At 36.0% G+C, this 24,330-nt stretch overlaps 1 protein-coding gene across 1 annotated transcript in view; it reads right to left on the bottom strand.

Moving 5' to 3' along the window:
- Positions 1 to 19,544, bottom strand: part of IQCJ (IQ motif containing J) — a 250,274-nt gene extending 230,730 nt beyond the window's left edge. The window contains exon 1 of the mRNA XM_082687497.1: positions 19,394 to 19,544. Within this exon, the coding sequence (XP_082543623.1) occupies positions 19,394 to 19,402 (9 nt within the window). The 5' untranslated portion in view covers positions 19,403 to 19,544. The remainder of the gene's footprint in view (positions 1 to 19,393) is intronic.
- Between the last annotated feature and the right edge of the window lie 4,786 nt (positions 19,545 to 24,330).

Below are 24,330 nucleotides of genomic sequence, written 5' to 3'. Positions count from 1 at the left end.
AGAGAGTCAATTATCATATGGTTTCACTTAGTTGTGGAGTATAACAAATAACATGGAGGACATGGGGAGATGGAGAGGAGAAGGGAGCTGAGGGAAATTGGAAGGGGAGGTGAACCATGGGAAACTGTGGACTCTGAAAAACAATCTGAAGGGTTTGAAGTGGCGGGGTGGGGGTGGGAGGTTGGGGTACCAGGTGGTGGGTATTATAGAGGGCACGGATTGCATGGAGCACTGGGTGTGGTGCAAAAACAATGAATATCGTTACGCTGAAAAGAAATAAAAATAATAATAATTTTAAATAAATAAATAAATAATAAATAAATAAAGTACACATGGAATCTTCTCCAGATTGATCGCATATTAGGCCACAAAATAAGTCTCAACAAATTCAAAAAGACTAAAATCATATCATGCATCTTGTTCAACCCAAAACTAAGAAAACTAGAAGTCAATCACAAGAAAAAATCTGAAAGAACACAAATGCATGGAGGGAAGATAACAAGCTACTAAACAATGAATGTGTCAACCAAGAAACCAAAGAGGAAATAAACATATACATGGAGGCACATGAAAGTGAAAGCACAACAGTCCAAAATCTCTGGGATGGAGCAAAAGCTGTTCTACAAGGGAAGATTATAGCAATATAGGCCTACCCCCGAAGAAAAAAAGTTTCAAATAAAGAAGTTCACCTTAGACCTAGTGGAGTTAGAAACAAACAAACAAACAAACAAAATCTAAAACCAGTAGGCAGGAGGAAATAATAAAGATTAAAGCAGAATTAAACAAAATAGAAACTGAAAAAAAAAAAAAAAAAAAAGAATACAACAGATCAAAAAACCAGGAGCTGGTTATTTGAAATAAAATCAACAAAATTGATAAATCTTTAGCCATAAAATATAGGGAACTCAAATAAACAAAATCAGAAATGAATGAAGAGAAATAACTGACACCACAGAAATACACAGGATTGTAAGAATATTATAAAAATTACATGCCAACAAATTGGGCAACCTAGAAGAAATGGACAAATTCCCTAGAAATATAATCTCCCATGATAGAATCAGGAAGAAATAGAAAATGTGAACAGACCAATTACCATCAAGTATACTGAATCAATAATCAAAAACTTCCAGCAAACAGAAGTCTGAGACTAGAGGCTTCACAGATGAATCCAACCAGATATTTAACGATTTAACTACCTATTTTTCTCAAACTATTTCAAAAAATAGAAGAGGAAGGAAAGCTTCCAAATTTATTCTATGAGGCCAACATTACCCTGACACCAAAACCAGATAAACACACTACAAAAATAGAGACGTACAGACCAGTATCTTTAACAAATATAAATGTAAATATCCTCAAATAAAATATTATCAAGCTGAATCCAACAATACATTAAAAAATTATTTAGCATGATCAAGTGATATTTATTCCTGGGATTCAAGGATGGTTCCATATTCACACATTAACTAATGTGATACATCACATCAATAAGAGAAAGAATAAAAACCATATGATCATTTCAATAGGTAAAGAAAACACATTTGACAAAGTATAACATCCATTCTTGATTTAAAAAAGAAAAAATCCCCAGCAAAGTTTACAGGGAACATTCCTCAAAATAATAAAGGCCATAAATGAAAAAACCACATATTTGATGGTGGAAAACTGAGGGCTTTTCCCCCAGATCAGGAACAAGACAAGGAGGTCCATTCGCACAACTTTTATTCAATATGGTACTAAAAGTCCTAGCCACAACAATCAGGTAAGAAAAGAGAAATAAAATGTATATGAATTGATGAGGAAGAAGTGAGATTTTATCACTTTTTGTAGAGGGTATGATACCAAATATAGAAAACCCTAAAGACTCCACCAAAAAACAACTGGAACTGATAAATGAATTCAGAAAGAGTACATAGCACAAAATAAGTATATAAATCCATTCCATTTTTCTACACTAAGAATGAGGTAGCAGAAAGAGAAATTAAGAAAATAATCCCACTGACAATTGCTCCAAAAATAATAAAATATCTAGGAATACACTTAACCAAGAAGGTGAAAGACCTATACTCTAAAAGCTGTAAAACACTAAAGAAACGAACTGATGACACAAACTAGTGGGAAAGTGTTCCAGCTCATAGATTGGGAGAATAAATATTGTTAAAATGTCCTACACTACCCAAAGCAATCTAAAGATTTAATGCAATTCCAATCAAAATACCAACATCATTTTTCATAGAACTCAAACAAACAACGCTAAAATTTGTATGGAATCACAAAAGACCCCAAATAGACAAAGAAATTTTGAAAAAGAACAACACTGGAGGTATAAAAATCCCAGATTTTTTTTTAATTTTTTATTTTTTAAAAACATATATTTTTATCCCCAGGGGTACAGGTCTGTGAATCGCAGATTTTAAGATACACTACAAAGCTATAGTAATTAAAACAGTTTGGTACTGGCACAGAAATAGACACAGAGATCAGTAGAAGAGAATAGAAAGTCCACATATAAACGCACAATTACATAGTCAATTAATCTTCAACAGAGAAGGCAAGAATATGTAACGGGAAAAAGTCTCTTCAACAAATAGTGTTGAGAAAGTTGGACAGCTATATGAAAAGAATAAAACTAGACCACTTTCTTTTACCATACACAAAAATAAACTCAAAACAGATTAAGGACCTAAATGTGTGAGACCTGAAACCCTAAAAATCCTAGAAGAGACCACAGTCAGTAATTTCTGCAATATCAGTCATAGTAACATTTTTGTAGATGTCTCCTGAGGCAAAAGGGAAACAAAAGCAAAAATAAACTATTGTAAATATATCAAAATAAAAGGCTCCTGTACAACAAAGAGAACAATAAAACTAAAAGACAACCTACTAAATAGAAGGTATCTGCAAATAACACATCTGATAAAGAGTTAGTATCCAAAATATATAAAGAACTTATATGACTCAACACCAAAAAACCCCAAATAATCCAATTAACAAGTGGGCATAAGACACGAACAGACATTTCTACAAAGAAGACATCCAGATGGCAAACAGATACATGAAAAAATGCTCAACTTCACTGATCATCAGGGAAATGCAAATCAAAGCCCTAGTGAGATATCACCTCACACCTATAAAAATGGCAAAAATAAAAAACACAAGAAACAACAAGTGCTGGAGAGGATTGGAGAAAAAAGAACCCTCATGCACTGTTGGCGGAAATGCAAACCGGTACAGCCACTACGGAAAACAGTATGGAGGTTCCTCAAAAATTAAAAACATAACTATCATATGATCCAGTTATTACACTACTGGGTATTTACCCAAACAATACAAAACACTTTCAGAAAGGATATATGCACTTCTATGTTTATTGCATCATTACTTACAATAGCCAAATTATGGAAGCAGCCCAACTACCCACTGTTAGATGAATGGATAAAGAAGAAGTAATATACAGAATACAATGGTATTCTACTCATTCATAAGACATAATGAAATCTTGCCATTTTCAGCAACATAGATGGACATAGAGAGTATCATGCTAAGCAAAATAGGTCGGCCAGAGAAAGACAAATACCATATGATTTCACTCATATGGGCAATTGAAGAAATAAAGCATCCAAAATAAAAGGAGAGAGAGAGAGAAATCAAAAAACAAACTCTTAATTATAGTGAACAAACATGGTGATAAGAGCAGAGGTGGATGGGACAGGGTGGTGAAATAGTCGAAGGGAATTAGTGGTACACATATCTTGATGACCACCCAGTAATGGAGAGAATTGCTGAATCCCTGTATTGTACACCTGAAACTAATATAACACTGTATGTTAACTATACTGGATTTTTTAAAACGATACCAGCCACTTGTCTTATAAAATGGATTCTGGACTTGTCACATTATTCTATGATTACATACTGATTTAAAATTTTTATCAAGAGTACTATATAGGTGATACTGTATTCTTCTTACACATGAGGAAATAGTTAATGTCAGCTGGTCCCACTTTCAGCAATGCTAATTTGTGTAACGTGGTGTCTTCTGAATCTCTTCACTATAAAAGCACATTTCCCCCTTGGTAATAATTTAAGTCATATGAGAGGTGATATGTTGAGATTCTGAAAATGCCCTGAATCCTCAAATGACTTTCACATCCCACTGATAATCTACTTTATCAGAAATTTAGAAGAGTTGTCTAATTCTATCATTTCTTTTGCACTCTTTCATCCTTTCTCTTTATTTTTAGTATCACTGTTAACCCATGGACATCTGAAAATTTTATTTAATGTTGTAACCTTTTAAAGTTATTATTATTTTGATGTTCAAATGGTCCTGAAATATGCCAAAGGGAGCTCCTTCATGTAATCATGTGTGTGTATGTGTGTGTTTGTGTGTGTGTGTGTGTGTGTGTGTTTAATGACAGTTTGAGGTTTTCAGAATTCCTTTGTTTCTTTTTTCCAGCTTTATTGGAACATAATTGGCAAACAAAATTATAACATATTTTTCTCATTTGATATATGCATACATTGTGAAATGATTCTCACAATCAAGTTAACATACCCATCACCTCACACATTTACTTTTTTTTTGTGAGAATGTTAACATCTTCTCTTGGCAAATTTCAAACAGACAGTAATACAGTATTATTAATTATAGAAACCATGTTGTCCATTAGCTCCTCAGAACTTATTCATCATGTAACTAAAAATGTGTGCCCTTTGATCAATCTCCCTCCATTTTACCTCCCCCCTGCCACATCCCCGGACCCTGGCAACCACCATTCTGCTCTTCATTTCTATGTGTTTGTATATAAGTGATACCATATTGTATTTGTCCTATGTCTAGTTTACTATATCCTATTGGCTTATCCATATTGTCATAAATGGAAGAATTTCTTTCTTTTTAAAGACTGAATAATATTCCATTGTGTGTGTGTGTGTGTGTCTTTTATCCATTCATCAATCAATAGTCACTTAGGTTGTTTCTATATTTTGACTACTATGAATAATCCTGATTAAAACATGGAAGGCACAGGTAACTCTTTGAGACAGCGATTTTGTTCCCTTTAGACACAAACCTAATAGTGGGATTGCCAGATCATATAGTTCTATTTTATAATTTTTTAAAGAACTTGCATACTGTTTTTCATAAAAACTGTACCAATTTACATTCTTACCAACAGTATACAAAGGTTCCTTGTTCCATATACCCTCATCTATGCTTATCTCTTGTCTTTTTGATAATAGACATTTTAACAGGCATGAAGTAATATCTCACTGTGGTTTTGATTTGCATTATCCTGGTTATTAGTGATGTTGAGCAATTTCTCATCTACCTATTGGCCATTTGTATGTCTTCTTTGGAAAAACTTCTAGTCAGGTCCTTTGCCCATTTTTCAGTTGAGTTATTTGGTATTTTTGCCATGGAGTTGTATGCGTTCCATATATATAACAGAATAAAGTGAAAAGGAATAAAATAATGATATTATTATATAATATAATTTTATATGAATAATAACCCTTTGTTGGCTATTGGTTTCCAAATATTTCCTCCCAATACACAACTTGCCTTTTCATTTTGTTTCTTTTGTTGTGCAGATTTAATTTGATGTAGTCCCATGTGCTTATTTTTGCTTTTTTGCTTTTGTTTTTGGTGTCAATGTCAAATCAAAAAAAAAACATTGCCAAGACCAATGACAAGGAGCTTTTTACTGTTTTCTTCTAGGAGTTTCATATGTTTAAGTCTTACATTTATGTCTTTAATCCACTTTAAATAGATTTTTGTTTATACTGTAAGATAGGGGTTCAATTTCATTCTTTTGCATATGGATATCTAGTTTTCCCAATACCACTTATCGAAGAGATTACCCTTTCCCCATTGTGAATTCTTGGTATCTTTGTCAAAAATTAATTGATTTTAAATGCCTGGGTTTATTTCTGAGCTCTCTATTCTATTCAATGAATCTATATGTCTATTTTTACATCAAAATCATACAGTTTTCATTACTATAACTTTGTAATACAGCTTGAAATGAGGAGGAGAACTGCCTTGATTTCAGGCACTACAGACTCACCTATATTTCTCTGCTCTACACCTATAATGACCCATTTATCCTAGGGGTATTTTTTTAAGCAATGTTATTATAGTAAAAGCTGAAAAACTGAAGAACTAGAAAAACAACAGTGCTAAAGTACTCAATAATACGCCAAAAAAAATCAAATTAGGGTTAACATTAATCATTAATATAATTTTGAAAAGTTCCTCAATTGATTCTTTTCAGTATACTGTAGGGATTTAGTTGTTTTTTTTTTTTTAAGCTATATCTTCAGGAATTAAGATAAAAATCAACAAAAGCTAGATGGGTGAAGGGTATCAAAGAGGGCCTCTGTTTTGATGAAATCTGGGTGTTGTATGTAAGTGATAGATCACTGAATTCTACTTCAGGAACCAATACTGCACTGTATGTTAACTAAATAAAATTTAAATTAAAAAAAAATAAGTGAAAAAAAAAAAGACATTCCTTTTTCCTAAAAGCTGGTGAGGTTTTTTTATGTTATGCCCACATGAAACCAGACAACTGGTCAATTTGACTGATTCTTTCCAGTTGGCCAGTTTAATAAAAAGAAAATGTAGGAAGCCTAAGATTAAGTCAGACAAATGGGTTTATATTGACCTCAGCTCTGCTTCTCCAAGGGAGGGGATCTTGTAGAGAAGATCTACAGGAAGGCCGCTGCAGGCCATCTGCAAGCACTGGACAGCTCCAGAATCATCTCATTTCATCCACTTGCACATTGGTGTCCTCATAGCTGACATTTACTTCATCTCATTCCTTTCTTCCTAGTTCTTCCATTATGATACAACCACTGCATGCTTCCCCATTTTCAGTGTGGGCCAAGTCTCCTGATCACTGCTCTTTCTTCCCTCCCTTGGCCCTTGGTCCACTGACTCTAGTAAGAAACTCAGTAGAAGCCCCACCCACAAGCTCTGTGGACCACATGCTTAAAGAACCAACCTGCCTATCTATCAACCTCGTGCACCCAGAGTCTCCGTTCCCCCTTGGTAACACACTGAAAGACAGTATTAGAATAAAATCGCATTAAAGCTCAGGACACAAAACTGGGTGTAATGAAGTTACCATTTTTGTCACTTTCATGAGTTTCTCTTTTCCTGCCAAGACTGGCAATAACTGCTTTTACGGGGGGCTCTTCTCTACTACTGGAGGCAGTGTAACCTCTGAAGTCACACAGACTAGCTCCTCTTGTTACCAGCTCTGTGAACCTGAAAAAGTTACTTAATGCTTTTAAGCCTTAATTTTCTCATCTGGAATTGGATATATTAATAGTAGGTATATTATGGGTCCAAAGGAGTTGCACAATATCTGGCACTTTGTAATTCATCAATTATATGAGCTCCCATTATTATTATTATGGCTTTATTCTCACTCCCAGGGAATTTCACCAAAGACATCCCTAACCACTTTCATGCAAACAACTTCCAGATTTATTAACTCCCTTCATCCCTAACATGCTCTTTAAACTCAAGAACTTTCCTAGATCAAAAGCTTTTGCACAGCAAAGGAAACAGTTAACAAAATCAAAAGACAACTGACAGAATGGGAGAAGATATTTGCAAACGACATATCAGATAAAGGACTAGTGTCCAAAATCTATAAAGAACTTAGCAAACTCAACACCAAAGAACAAATAATCCAATCAAGAAATGGGCAGAGGACATGAACAGACATTTCTGCAAAGAAGACATCTAGATGGCCAACAGACACATGAAAAAGTGCTCCATATCCCTTGGCATCAGGGAAATACAAATCAAAACCACAATGAGATATCACCTCACACCAGTCAGAATGGCTAAAATCAACAAGTCAGGAAATGACAGATGCTGGCGAGGATGCGGAGAAAGGGAAACCCTCCTACACAGTTGGTGAGAATGCAAGTTGGTGAAGCCACTCTGGAAAACAGCATGGGGGTTCCTCAAAATGTTGAAAATAGAACTGCCCTATGACCCAGCAATTGCACTATTGGGTATTTACCCTAAAGATACAAACGTAGTGATCCAAAGGGGCACATGCACCCGAATGTTTATAGCAGCAATGTCCACAATAGCCAAACTATGGAAAGAACCTAGATGTCCATCAACAGATGAATGGATCAAGAAGATGTGGTATATATACACAATGGAATACTATGCAGCCATCAAAAGAAATGAAATCTTGCTATTTGCGACAACATGGATGGAACTAGAGCATATCATGCTTAGTGAAATAAGTCAAGCAGAGAAAGACAACTATCATATGATCTCCCTGATATGAGGAAGTGGTGATGCAACATGGGGGCTTAAGTGGGTAGGAGAAGAATAAATGAAAGAAGATGGGATTGGGAGGGAGACAAACCATAAGTGACTCTTAATCTCACAAAACAAACTGAGGGTTGCTGGGGGGAGGGGATTTGGGAGAAGGGGGTGGGATTATGGACATTGGGGAGGGTATGTGCTTTGGTGAGTGCTGTGAAGTGTGTAAACCTGGGGATAAAAATATATGTTTATAAAAAATAAAAAATTTAAAAAAAAAAAAGAAGGGATGGATACGATAAATTGTTTTTAAGTTTTTTCTGTAACATAGATCATGGTTCTGTGGACCTTGGAGCCTCGTCCATCTTATCCACCTTGCCCATAACATTATATATGTGTCAACAAAAGTATACAACTTGCAAAGCAATTTTATCTTTTTTTCTGTAAAAAGTATCTATACATTTGGGGTGCCTGGGTGGCTCAGTGGGTTAAAGCCTCTGCTTTCAGCTCGGGTCACGATTTCAGGGTCCTGGGATCAAGCCCCACATCCGGCTCTCTGTCTGTCAGGGAGCCTGCTTCCTCCCCTCTCTATCTCTCTCTCTCTAACTGCCTCTCTGCCTACTTGTGATCTCTGTCAAATAAATGGATTAAATCTTAAAAAAAAATTTAAAAAAAAATTAAAAAAAAAATTAAAAAAATAATGAAACCAAAAAAAAAAAAAAAAAAAAAAGAACTGTCCTAGAAAGATCCTCTGAGGCTTCTTTAGCTCCCCAAACTCAACATTTCCAAACAAATCTTCTCTAGTACACTCAATTTTTTTTCTCACAATATTTTTCACTTTTTATTTTTAGACAATTATGGATTTGCATGCATTTGTTAGAGATGATACATGAAGATCTTATATACCCTTTACCTAGTTCTTTGCTAGAGAAATGTGATAGAAATTGGAAGGTTTTAATAGATAGACTATACTGAAAAAATGACATTTGCAGATGGTAGTAAAACTTGTTTTACATTTCTCCCATTGAAGAACCTCATAGCATACACACTATTAAGAAAAAAAAAAATCCCCAAATCTCCCCCAAAGAGTGTTGGTAGCACTTTCAGTTGCTTCCTCCTCCCACCTGGCCCTGGTTTCAGGGTTCACTCTTTCCAGCCCTGAGCCTATTGGTCTAAGTCATTCTCCATGCCAGTGTTTGGTTTAGGAAGGGGCCCATGACACAGCTCTGGGCATAAGGCACAAGAGAGAATCTAGTGGGCAGTTTGTCTTGCCCTTAAAAAAAAAAAAAAAAAAAAAAAAAAAAAAAAAAAAAAAAAAAACAAGGGCAGGAGAAGGAGCCATCTCATTTTTCTGTCTCTGAACATTGTTTTATAAAGATGTATTCAGAGCTCCTAAAATCACCACACAACTATAAAAGGCAGATATGAGCCAGCACTGAACACAGCAGAGCAGTAAGATGGAAAGAACGTAGGTCTCTAATGAAATCACTAAGCCTCTGAAAATACGCAAAACCCCTCTGTCTCAGGATATCTTGTTAAGCAAGATCGTGGGTGTTCTGTTTGGGGCCTACAAGAGTATCCCAAATAAAACAGCAATTATAAGTGGATCCAGTCTCCAAGCCTGCCTGACATGCTGATTTTTAAGAGAGAACCTATAGTTCAGTTGGTTAACAGTGTGTTCATACTCAAAATGAATATTCTAGAAGAGAAACAGTCAGCTCTGCTATATAACTGGTAAGAAAGAGCAGTATAAAAAGCACAGGCTCCAAAAGCAGGGAACCCAGGTTCAAATCCTACCTTTGCAGCTCACTAGCTGTGTGGCCTTAAGCAAGACAATTTATTTAAGTTGTTCATTATGCCCATGGTAATACCTACCTCATAGGTTTATAGAGAGTATTAAATGCAATCATGTAATAATAAAGGGCCCAAATAAATGTTAGTTTCTTTTCCCCTAATTAATCCTTTGCCAAAATGAAACACTAACTCAGTTTATTAGACCATTAATTCAGACATTTTGTTTCCAGCAGGAGTTACTCTGACAGCAGAGCTGGTGTCATCAAGAGTAATTTCTACTGAAAAGGTTCCAATCTTAACATTTCCACTGTGAAACCTAGTGTGGTGCAGAAAGGATCGGGCAGGTTTACTTTCAACTCCAGAGAAAATTGATGTGACGATAACCGCAGTGGAAGGGTTTATATGTCCTTGATTGTTTTATTCTCACACCTTAAAAAGGTATGTGAGTGGAATTAATGGGCTGCAGTGGAAGTGTGCTTGTAACAACTTTTCCTCCAACTTATTTCCAAATTCCGTAACATTTCATCAAAAGCTAATCACATTATACTGATATCATTACCAGACTCCCCAGAAAAATCAACAAACTATTTTATGGATATGTTGTGTTTGAAGTATGAAAACAAAAATAGAAGTTGGCATTAAAAAGAAATACACTTTATTCTTGGCAGAGAAATACAGGCTATTATAAAAGTATTCACCTTTTATAATAAATGAATACAAGTTTTATTTACTTAAATAGTCAATGATCTAGTTATACTTGTGCACTAACAATAATTAGGATAAAACTGGTAAAAATTTACCTGGAAGACAATTTGACACCAAAATCTTTAAAAATACATTTATACTTTGACCTAGAAATTCCACTACTAGGAATTTATTTTAAAGAAAGAATCAAGGATTTGTACAATGATTTTTTTCAAGAAAAATTTTTCTTGCAGGAAGAAAACAACCTAAAGATTCAACATTAGACAATTAGTTAATATTCTTTGGATGGAAATGCCCATCCAAAGGAATACTACACAATCATTAAAAGGAAGTTCTAGAAAAACATTTATTGGCATGGAAAGGTGTGCATGATATATTGCTAGGATTTCAAAGGCCATAAACTATTTATAGACTGCTTTACAGTTTTGTTTTTTAAAATATAATTATTTATAAAAGTATCAAAAATGCATACCAGAATAAATGCAAATGATGTTTCTTTCTAAGAGTTTTTATTTCTTCTGTTTGATTCTATGCATTTTATTCAGTATGCAAAAATTAATTTTATAGTAAAGAAAATTAAGTTTTAAAAAGCTCAAAAGAATTAGTAAGTTTACTTTGAAGCTAAATAGCAAATAAATCCCCTCACTATTCATTACATCTGAGCTCTGGTTTCTCATATTTCCCCCAAAATCTGATTTAAGAAGTTAAAATTTAAGAGACTCACCTACCTCATCTTACTGTTGATCACAAACTGGAAAACTGCTGAGTTCTATTTCTGGCTGGAGGTGGTCTCTTAAGTCAAAGATTCCTACGCTCCTGCAATGAGGCACAGTGAAGTTTTAAACACTACCTGTTTAGTTAGCTCTTTATGATTCCAGGGTAGCTTTCTCTAAAAAGAAAGAAACTGGCTGGTGTCCACCCTGGGATGCTGCTCTTGGATGTCATCTCCAAGTGCACAAAAGCTCTGGTCTCTACTAGAGTCATGCCTGTTGTATCCACCTGGACTCTTATTTATTTATTATATTATTAATAATTATTATTGTAGCTGGTGTTTATTGACCCTTGCTCTAATGTTCCATATATTCTACCAAGCACTGTTCATACATTATTTTGTTTAAACTCTTAAAAGCATCCCAGGAAGATTAATGCTATTCTTATTCCCATTTTATAGATGAGAAAACAATTTGCCCAAGATTACATAGTTAGTAAGGAGTAGAGTCAAAATGGGAACCTGGATCTACCTCAATTTTATTAGATGTCCCTTAGCCATTTAAATGAGTGTGTTTATAATTCATATTAGAGAGAAATTTCAATTGGTCATGCCTGGGTCTTCCTAAACCAGAATAAAAATGATTTCAAGAAAATATTAGATCAATAGTACAACCAAAGTAATGACTCTGCTACACAGCCATGACCTTGGCTACCAGTGGCAAGGACAGCCAAGACATAACCAGGATAACCAAGAGCCCTTGTGAGTTCAGCTACACACTGACTTGCTTAAGCTTGTCACTTAACCTCTCTGAACCCCAAGTCCTTATGTGGAAAATGAGCTTTATTATACTTCTCTTAAATACCTCATTTATGAGTATCAAATGAGACAATGTATGTGTAAGCACTTTTAAAAGCACAAAGGGCAAAAATCTTGATTAACCTCTCCCTGCAAATTACTTCTGCCCTCAAAACCCAAAAGCAATGTAACTTTTATATTGCATTTTGCAAAAGACTAAGTGACTGAGGGGCTTTAGATACAGAGAAACAATGTTGGAGGAAAAAAATCCCATGTGTAATATTTTCCCATGTTTAGCATTCAATTAAGTAAGTCCTGAGGAAAAGTCACTGAATAGATGTTACATTCTCCCATCTGAGGCTGTTTGACTTAATGTTTCTTCTCCAAGTGCATAAACTTTTGAACAACAGGAATTTTTGCCACAGGACTTAAGACTCTCCTGTGACTTGATGTCAAGAAATCTCCTTAGTCATTTTGGTTTCTGCTCCCTGGGAGCAAAGTTGAGGCTTTGTCTCTGAGTTGTTACACATTCTGTTTTAACTTAGGATAACATTTGGCTCAATAATTCAAAAATATTACACCAAGGTTTAGGATTATACTTGCATGATGGAATAATTTTTTAAAAAATTAGTATCTGGGGAATAGAGGAAATGAAGGGATTTTTCTTGACCATTTTTTAAATTGACCATTTTAAATTAAATTTAAAAAATTTAAAATTTTTTAAATTTTAAATTGTAAGAGCAATACATGCCCATGTTAAACAATTCTAATAGCACATGTACAGTGGAGGGTAAAAGTGCCCACTCAATGCACAGTTCCACTTCTTCTTAGTAAACACTACTGACAGTTTCTCGTATATATTTGGAGAGTTTTTCTATGTTTAAATAAGCAAATGGATATAAATATATCTATTTTTTTAACAAAAGCAGTATCACTTATTCTACACAGACTGCTCAAAAAAAAAATGCTCTTTTTTCCTCCTAAAAGTACACTTGTTTAGTTTCTCATATCCACCGCTATGGATCTAACAGTTTTTTTTTTTTTTTTTAAGATTTTATTTATTTATTTGACAGAGAGAAATCACAAGTAGATGTGGGGCAGGCAGAGAGAGAGAGAGGGAAGCAGGCTCCCTGCTGAGCAGAGAGCCCAATGCGGGACCCGATCCCAGGACCCTGAGATCATGACCTGAGCCGAAGGCAGCGGCTTAAACCACTGAGCCACCCAGGCGCCCCGTGGATCTAACAGTTTTAAAATCTCCTCTGCAGTATTCTATTGCATGGCTCTACCATAAATTATTTAAATTTTTTTTCTGTCTATATATTTAGTTGTTAACAGATTTCTAACATCACAAATAAGTTTGCAAGCAACAATTTCACCACATCTTTACTCAATTATGTATTTTACTTAGAAGTAAAATTGATAGGTCACAAGAGATGTGTATTTAAAATTGTGTCAGATATACTGACAGCATTTTTCACAGAACTCGAACAAACAATCCTAAACTTTATATGAAATCAAAAAAGACCCCAAATAGCCAAAGCAATATTGAAAAAGAAAAACAAAACTGGAATTATCACTATCCCAGAATTCAAGATATACTACAAAACTAGAGTAATCAAACAGTATGGTACTGACACAGAAACAACACGGAGATCAGTAGAACAGAATAGAAAGTCCACATATAAACAATTACACAGTCAATCTTTGACAAAGGAGGCAAGAATATGCAATGGAAAAAAGTCTCTTCAACAAATGGTGCTTGGAAAACTGGAGAGCAATACGCAAAAAAATAAAACTGGACCACTTTCTTTCACCATATACAAAAATAAACTCAAAATGGACTAAGGACCTAAATGTGAAACCTGAAATTATAAAAATACTACAAGAGAGCACATGCATCGAACATAGCAACATTTTTCCAGATATGTCACTTATATGTGGAATTTAGGAAATTAAACAAACGAAAGGAAAAAAAGAGAAATATTGAAAAGACTCTTAACTATGGAGAACAAACTGATGGCTGCCAGAGGGGATTTGGGTGAGGGAAGGGTGAAATAGATAAAAGGATCAAGAATGCATTTATCTTGGGGCGGCTGGGTGGTTCAGTGGGTTAAGCCTCTGCCTTTGGCTCAGGTCATGATCTCAGGGTCCTGGGATCGAGCCCCGCATTGGGCTCTCTGCTCAGCCGGGAGCCTGCTTCCTCCCTCTCTCTCTGCCTGCTTCTGATCTGTCTGTCAAAATAATAAATAAATTCTTTAAAAAAAAAAAAAAAACTTCGGGACGCCTGGGTGGCTCAGTTGGTTAAGCAGCTGCCTTCGGCTCAGGTCATGATCCCAGCGTCTTGGGATCGAGTCCCACATCGGGCTCCTTGCTCAGCAGGGAGCCTGCTTCTCCCTCGGCATCTGCCTGCCATTCTGTCTGCCTGTGCTCGCTCTCTCCCCCTCTCTCTCTCTAATAAATAAATAAAATCTTAAAAAAAAAAACTTTAAGAATGCATTTATCTTGATGAGCACTGATTAATATACAGAATTGTCAAATCACTATATTGTACAACTAAAACTGTACATGTAACATTGTCTTTTTAACTATACTGAAATTAAAATAAAAATACTAAAATAGTGATAGATATTCCAAACTGCCATTTAAAGGTTGCTGTACCAATTTAATCTTTCCTTACAACTAGTACTCAAGAGCCTAACTTTCACCAACAACAGTATAGACTGTACAAGAAACTGTTAGACTGAGGTATATATAATATCAATGACTCGGTGGACACTGGATACCAAGAAATTTTAAATTCCTGCCTTTAAGTATACTGTGAATTATCAGTCTTCTCATTCTGAAAAGAAACAAGATTGCAGCGAACCCAGCCTCATCAAGAGGGGCTTAACACTTAACACGCTTACCCTGTGCCAGGCACTATTTCTAGTGCTTTACTTGCATTAAGTCACATGTTCCCCCCACCAATCCTAAATGGAAGATACTTTCATCATTCCCATTTTACATGCGAAAAAACTAAGCACAAAGTTAAGTAAATTTCTCAACATCATGCAGGTGATAAGTGACAGAGTTCAGATTTGAACCTAAGAAGCTTGAGTCCAGAGTCAAGTTTTTAACCAATGACGCATCTATCTGGCTCTGCACTTAATGATGTGCCAAACATTTATTAAATGCCTGTTCAACGCACGGACTATCTTATCCTCACAACAATGTGAGTGCTATCCCTATTCCTCAGAGATATTAAAGCGGCTTGCCAAAGTGACAGAGGGAGAATTAGTATGCAGGCATGTCTAATTCTGAAGTTTCTATTTATTCTACAGCACCATACTTCTTTAGAGAAGCTAGTTGTCATAATATCCATTTTACAGTTAGGGAAATCAAGTCTTCAGAATAAGGTGTATAAGGAGGCTAAACAGGAGTTGTCCCTATCAACAAACAGAGGTACGAGGGGCTGTATCATACGTAATTCTTCTTTTATCAGAGTTATATAAAGTTCGAGTGTTTATGTAAAAATGTGTAAAGAATGAAAAAGATATAAGAAAATATGATGTGCAAATAGGATTTCACAACTGATTAAAGAAGGAGGTGAGGACGAGAGTAATCAGAGGGGACTTAACACAAGTTTGAACTGGGTAACAGGAGGCTGATGTATAGAAATCAGAAAGGTTGAAAGTCTGGGCTCCAGAGTCTGGGTTCAAATTTCAGCTCAGGCACTTCTGACTTTGTATAACCTTAAATAAGTTATAGAATTCTCAGTACCTCAGTTTCTTCATTTGTAGTATAAGGATTTTAATAGTAAGTGAGGACTATACAAGATAATGCATTGAAAGGATTTAGCACTGTGCCTGGCCCATAGTAAATATTCATGAAAGGTTATGTTATTGAATAGACATTGAAATGCTATTTATGGAGGTTATTGATTATGATAAAATAGAAGAAATGCTTGCTTTCACAAAATCTTCCACAGGATATGATAGAGCTAATGATGATTAATTTAATCTTCAAATTATTCTACCTTCAAATATCTCAAACTCAACCCTGTGATTTTTTTTTTCAATTTCACTTCCTATCACTCCCAATATGGTGTCTCTTCTCTATGCAACGTTATCACCTTGTTGTCTCCTGCTAACATCTTTCTTTTCCCTTCACCCCAAATGCCTATTCCTCCTATTTCCATCAGTTCCTGGTAATAATGTCCTTCAAACTCACCTTCTCCAGAGCTTCCTTGACCAGCTTGCCTGCTCTAACCACCCCAGCTGTGATCATTCCATTCTATGGGCAAACCCTAGAATGGTATCATTTTGATATATATACATATATATGTATATATATCTACACACACACACACACCATGCAGATAGATATATGTATATCTATATCTATATGGTTCTCAAGCTATGTTGAAGGTGTGTGTGCCTCCATAAATAATTGTTAATGATGAAATAGGAATAGCATCTCCTGTCTAAAGAGACAGATAAGAACCCTCCTGCTCCACTCACTCTTTTGTCCAAGGATAGAAGATGGCTTGGCAAAGCTATGCTCAATAAATGCTTACTTTAAGAATGAATGTTTTCAGTTATAGGTGCATGGTCAGTCTACAAATTATATTTCTAAACACTCTTTCTATATGTCAGCCTTAAGAAATGAAATATTTCATAAAACAATCTCAGTCATATAATGGGGAAACTAATGTATAGAGGAAGCGTTCTACAATCATTTCAGGTATTACAGATAATACAAATGTGTTTTATACAATAAAGGCCTGGTCTACCATACATCTAAAAGGCAGTAGGAAATCATAATTAGAAACAGAAACAAGGCATTTTTCCTTTCACTATTTAGTATATGCAATATTCCCTACAAAATGGCACTGAATGTTTTCCTGCTGCTACATAGTGCCATATAGGCACAGAAAAATAAGACCTCTTTTTATACCTATGAAACTGACTTCAAATAAAATAACCAACTCGAAGGTTGGTTGAATGCAAGGAATGTTTTTACACAGCCCAATATTTGTATATATGCATTAATGCATATTGCAATACATATTTAAAAAGTGCTACTAAATCTCCAACCATCCACTACATTCAATTTGAAACCCTCATCAAGATATTCACATTCAAAGACAAGGTTCCTACTTCAAATAGGTCACAATCTTAGGTGCATTTAAATACTGGAAATGAATGGTACCTAAAATAAAAATCCTTTATATACAGAGCAATACATGAGTATAACGTTAATAGCCCACACAGGTTTTTAATGGCTCCTAATATAATATGCCCTTTCAAGGAACCATTCATACATATTGAAATGCATTTTTACTATGCTACTTGGAGTAATTACGAATTGAACAAGGTTGACAAAAATCAGCCTTAAAAGTTAGGTAATTTTCTTAAAATATACATAATATTCTGTAAGTTCACAGCTCTCTAAGTGATAAAATATTAGATCCTGAATGCTAAAAAGTAAAAGTAGCATTCAAAATGATTTTTAAGACTATACATTTTTATTGTTACAATTCAGTAAACTATTTTACCAAAGTTTACAGTCATCTCCAACTCAAAGCCAGTAAAAAATCAATTGTTTGTTTTATAATCAATATCACAAAGCAAAAGCAATTAATAGTCAATGTAAAATAACCTATTTACGACCTCATTTTAAATGTAGTGAGGAACTTAACAAGAATGCATTAATATTTTCCTAGTCTATTCCACTTAACAAGTTTACATTTAAGATGTTTCCATTTTCAAATATCAAACCCACTGTACATTTAGAAAACCTACTTGGGAAAATCTATTATTATTTAATTTCTCAAAAAACTCCACTTCAACCTACTTTTCTTTGAATTCTGAGTTGCTACACTATTCTCATCTTTACAACAATAATTATTGATCTCTCAGGAGCAAGAACATCATGTAAAGTGAAAGAATTATTATAATATGAAGATAAGAAAGTGAATAATAATTAAGTTGTATATCTTAAACACAGAGCACATTATAGTCATGATTGGCTTACCACCAGTTAGAAATATATATACACATTTTTCAAAATAAGCCTTTTAAATAAAGTGATACAAGCATCTTTCTAGCTTAAAGATTTGAAATAGCAATTAAGTCTGAACCTTAAATCATTCATCTCTATAACTAGAAGAGCAAGTCCCAAGGATGTAAATCTCACCCAATGAGACAAGGGATGCTGAATATATTATTAATTGCTAAGTAATTTCTTAATTTTAGAATCTACCTCCCAACGCAGGCAAATAAATAATGTGATTTATGAGCCCAGACTCTCATGGTGCTTTACTAGAGTTCAATAAACACATGCACATCCTAAACGTACAGTGTAAATGTGATTTCTACAAGCCAGGAGACATAGCAGGACTCGCAATAGCAAATCTACCCCATCTACTTATTATTCAAGCAGTAGTATTTAGAATACCTAAAATGCCTGCTGAACACTGCAGCTCAACGTCCCCCTGGGGTTACTTCTAAGCAGAACCACATCTCTTCTCCTCAGTGATTAGTGAGTTTTAAGAAGGCAGGTAACACGAGGTAGAAATTCTTATGCAGCAGGAAGATAACTCTTCTCACCAAATTTTCAAAAACCAACACCCTCACACCCCAAATACACACACACACACACACACACACACACACACACACTCTCTCTCTCTCTCTCTCTCACCTTTTTTTTTTTTTTTTAAGAAAGAAAGGAGGGTTTTTCAAATAGGTACTTAAAACATGTCATTTGCAGGGGGATGAAAAATGTATTTTTCCTCTACCTGCTGCTATGTAAGATATTTACAGATCTGATTAGAAAACCTGTATGTACGTGAAAAGTAGTGCTTTCAGGGAGATTTCTTTAGTGAAATATGCCTGTGCATAATGTTATGCAAACATGCCTACATTAACAAGGACACACACATGCACATCTAGACCAATAATTAAGATTCACTGTTCTACAATCCCCCTTTGACATTTTTTAGCATGCATGTTATTCAGAAGACAGATTTTTTAAAAAATAATAAGCAGCTGCATATAATGCATGCCAAAGTGGCATGTTTAGAGAAGCAAATACATTACCAGACGCATTTTGAAGTTTCTGGAACACCTGCAGGTAAAAGGAGGCTGTGAATCGGAAGCTGGCACACGGTATTCCTCAGAATCACAGAGCTCGGTGTGACTGTGGGGGAATGTAAGGCGAGTGTGAGGCTGGAAACCTTTGAGTTGAGCTCACTCTAAGCATCAGAAAGCCTCAAAGAGGGGGAAGAAAAAGGCAGCCCACAGACAGCTAGATGAGAAACTTCTGGCACCTCTCCAGCTCAGGAATGAATTCTCTGTAATTTGGAGACGTATAGTGATGGAAATGAAGAGAAACTTGGATTTACGGGTGCATTTGCTCAGCCATGCAGAAATGGGCAGGTAACAGTCTCTCAGCTCATTTTAAAACAGTCATTCAAGAACAAGACTGAATCAAAAAATTAACAGGCATCCTTTTTTGAAAAAATAAAAAGGCTACTCTAGCCAGTTTCCCAAGATGCCTTTACAAACTTCAAATGGATCATTCCATCAGCTATTTGTTGCACATTTTATTAATCCCAGTGCAGAGGTAAACTGGAAAATCTAATTCCTTTTATGTAGAAAACTGGATTTACTGCTTCTTTTTATAATGCACTTTAGTCATATAAATACACAGATTTACTTACAGAGTTCTCATTCCTTGTGTAAAACCACTACTGTTTGGTCCAGATAAAATGTTAAAAGGTTTATTTGCAGCTTTTCAAGGAAGTAAAGAAAGAATGTTTTAATACTCAAAAGGTAAGCTGAGTACAGATATTTAAATGTTGAATTTGAAGCAAAGAGAGTATAAAGGAAGAGCCCTGAGCCATTAAGTGGTACATAAGAGATATGGTACATGAGCATTGAGCAGGCAGGTAGCTCAAGTCTATAAATATATACATAATTAAGGGTAGGAAGAAAAGAGCTTTGGCAAATTAACTTCTTAGAGACAATAGCTGTGATTTTGTTTAGGCTTACAAATAAGTCAATAATGTCTGGGGAGCACATGTGGACCTCACCTTGTCTGAAAAATTCCACAGCTCACGAATAGAGAGTAAGGTTGGAAGAATCATACACTGGCAATCTATATTCAAATGTAATGAGGAGAAGGACGGTATTACCATGAAGAATGTTGTCATATTACATTGTGCCTATGTGGCTTAACTACTCATCCAACCTTGCAAATAACCATTTGTCTGGACTCACTAGCAAATGTGGTATCGATGGGAGGGTGGAGGTGGGAGGCAGATTTTATTTTTTTTTACAACATATGCACCTTTGGGAGTCTCGAGGATAAAATGCATGGGATGAATGTAGGAGTGATTCTCTTTTCAAGGCCACATTTATGTAAAATAAATTCAAAGTGCAATTAATAATGACAAATTAAGCTATTTATTATTTTAACTCTTGAGGTCAAGGGCACAACAGTATTTATGTTTATTGATAAAAGGTCGATGGCAAGACGGCTGAAGATGGCTGGGCTCTCCTTTAATCACTCTCAATAAACATGTATTGACTGAGCAGCCTTTGGGCTTCCTCACATTTCAGTGCCCAGTCTTTTTTGTCTAGGATATTTATTCTTATCTCTCCACTGCCATCTGCTTCATCCATTTATTCAGCAAATATCTAGTGAATTAGACACTCTACTTTGTGGGGAACACAGAGACGCTTAAGCTCATCCCTCAAGGAGCTTACCATTGTCAGGTAACCACAATAGGTCCCAGTAAGGGATCACACATCGGAATTACTTACAAATACCGGTGCTAACTGCCATCTCTTCTTCTATTTTGGATTCATTTTTGGTGGGGGGAGGCAAGCAGAGTTTGTACACATGTTCTGAAAATCTCCCCAGATGATTCTGATTTAAATCCCCTCTTCCACGCCATGAGACTAACAACAATTCAAGATGATTATCAGCCCTCTAGTAACTGAGAGGAGGATATCCCATCCACCGCTGCATTACACTCAAACTCAACAACTACTCAAGTTGACCTGTACTCCTGTGTCTTTCTTTGCTCATTTCTCTACTACGGGGACGGCCCATATGTAATCAATGTGACATAGAGCCTGAGTCTGCAAGGTTCTAAAGGGATTTGGAAGCCAAAGCTGAAGGAAAAAAAAAAAAAGCCCAAATCTTTTGGTTCATTCATATAACTTCTTCAGGTCTGTTTCCTTAGCTATAATTTCTTTACCAAAATTTATGAGTACCTTATTTGAGAAACCCAGTTCTATGCCATGCTGACACATACACAAGAGCACATCTGACATAAAAATTTAGAATTCCTGACTTCTACTATCTTACTGCTTAATGTACCTAGTCAGCAAATCAAATCTCATGATGGTGAAACTTCAGCCTGAAGATCTAGGGCCTCAGCACCATAGGGCTTCTCCTTCTCCATTTTCCCTTGGTGGGGACCATGGAGGAATTCAGAGCATGAAAACAAGCATATTATCTGCCAACTCCACCCTCTGCTTCAGCAGCTACCTCAGATCTGGAGGAACCTCTCGTAAATGACATCCAACCATCAAGCAGAATGGTCTCACAGCTAGAAAACAGGCTACCATCTGACCCCCTTCTCCCATGGCCATCCCATTCAAATAAGAAGGTGGTTTGAGCCCTTATGAGAACAGCTCCTCCAGGCTCTACTTCTAACCTGTGGTGGTGGAGGAGTATCCCATGCCATTCCTCAGAGGTATAAGAACGGAATATGGCCACGACATCCTCAGAGGCCAGTCTGCTTGCCCTTTTGGCTTTCATCACAGTTCACTCTATGTCTCATAAGCCCACCCAATGACCATAAAAATAGCTCAAAGAGGAGGGCTCATTCAGCCTCCTTCCCCCACTGATTGTCCTGTGCTCAACATCACCTTCATTCACTCAAGAAGAATCCAACCTCAGCAGATATTTTTAAGATAAAGCTCATGTGATCAACTAAAATATAAACCTCTTCATGTAGCAATTTTATGAAAAAGTGAATGTTTGCTATATCCTCTAGTTCTCAGCTAAGAAAATCAGAAAAGCCTGACCTTCAAACACTAAGAGAAGGAAAAGCACAAATTCCCGAAGATGGTAGCACTGCAGAGACATTAAAGATAAAAAGACCTGAGTTTGAAGACAGGATTCTCTACCTAGACGATATGTGTCTTTGGGTAAGCTGTTTAAATTCCCTCATCCTGCTTCCTCTGCTGTAAAAGAAAAAAATACCCTCCTTATCAAGTTATGTTGAGAGTTAAAATATGAAAAGTTCCTGAGGCATCATAAGTTAACTACGAAATAGCAACTCATGTCTTAATGATCAAAAGTATCCGATTGTCTTCAATATGCCATTACCCTATAAAGAAAGGGACTATGTTTTAGTTATTTTCATATTCTTCCTACCAGTATGTCATGTACATCCACACCCATTCCATAAGTTTTTTTGAGCACCTGTCACTCCCACATTTCACCTAGGTGCCAGGGATACAGCATTGGGCAAGACAGTGGTGGTTCCTGCCCTCATGTTGTTCACAGTGCATCGAGGGAGACAAAAGTTAAATAAATGCCGTGAATAACTAAAATATATGTCTTAGTCTACTCAGGCTGCCATAACAAATACCATAGAGGGGGTGGCCTAAACAATAGACATTTATTTCTTACAGTTTTGGAGGCTGGGAAGTCTGATGTCAAAGTGCCAGCAGATTTGGTTCCTGGTAAGACACTTCTTCCTGACTTGCAGACAGCCATTTTCTCACTATATCCTCACATGGCAGAGAGGAAGTTCTGGTGTTTCTTCCATTTCTTACAAGGACACTAATCTCATCCTGGCAGATTCAACCTCATGACCTCATCTAAACCTAATCACCTCCCAAAGGTCCCACCTCCCAATAACCATCAGGCTAAATGTTAGGGCTTCAATGTATGCATTTTAAAGAGACAAAAACATTCAGTCCGTAATACTATATAAATGAATTAATGAATTAGTTAATGATAATCCTTTTAGTTGTTTTATTTATAATAGCCCACACTATGTCAAGGGCACAAATGGGAGAAAATTTGGGACTGCTTCCAATAATTATCTTCAAGCTTAGAGACTCAGGCTGATGGGGTGGGTCTCATTAAGTGGCACGTTTCCCCCAGGAGCCATCCCCTGAGACCCATCAGGCTAGCTAGCCCAGGCAGCACTTTGATCCGTCCTCAAGGTCCCTTCCATCCCACTGGCAAAACGTTCTGGTTCCTGGACTTACTGTTTTACATCCAAGCTGTCTGAAATGCAATAACGTTTTTTTAAAGAGCAACCGGGATTTTAATTAAAGTACCAGGGATCCAGCCAAAGACATTTTTCTAAAAGAGAAGAAATATCTGTTTTTGGAGACAGAACATTTCGTAATAGAGATCTCATATATTTTGATGAATGATAATTAGCGACATGGACTGTACCCTCACAAGAATCCAACCGCAGGGTTTATGTGTGTACTCATATGCATGTATGCACATATGTGTGTGTTTAGTGCTCATCCTGCCTAATGAAACTGGGTCACGGAGACAAAGGCACTCTAGTTACTTAAACCAGTCAGATATTTAAGGCAAACAAGGTTAATGGAACAATGTAAGGCCTGTCTCTTAAGGGCAAAAGATTACCTTTTGTTCTCCCTGAATTCCTTTGATTTAAAAGGCTTTGGCTCCAAGACTCCTTGCAAACAGCACTAAATAAGAATTCAACTTCTGCAAGTGCTGGTTGGCAGAAGTTTACCATATACCTAATGCTGAGGGAAACCATGGGGGATACTGGAATTCCATGCCACTCATACTCATAGGTAAAGGAATTTAAAATAAAACAAAGCCCCAGTATCCTAAGTGACAGTCTGGCAAAAGTATTCTACCTCTGGGATCTATTTTTATAAACTCATGCTTACTGCTTGGAAAATCCCTGGCAATTCCCCACACATCAAGTCAGTCACACCAGTCAGAAGCTAAAGAAAGT

The sequence above is a fragment of the Mustela nivalis genome (assembly GCF_964662115.1).
Source record: "Mustela nivalis genome assembly, chromosome: 1".
Classification (NCBI taxonomy): Eukaryota; Metazoa; Chordata; class Mammalia; order Carnivora; family Mustelidae; genus Mustela; species Mustela nivalis.
The sequence above is the reverse complement of the archived record's forward strand: the minus strand, read 5'-3'. Positions and strand labels throughout refer to the sequence as shown.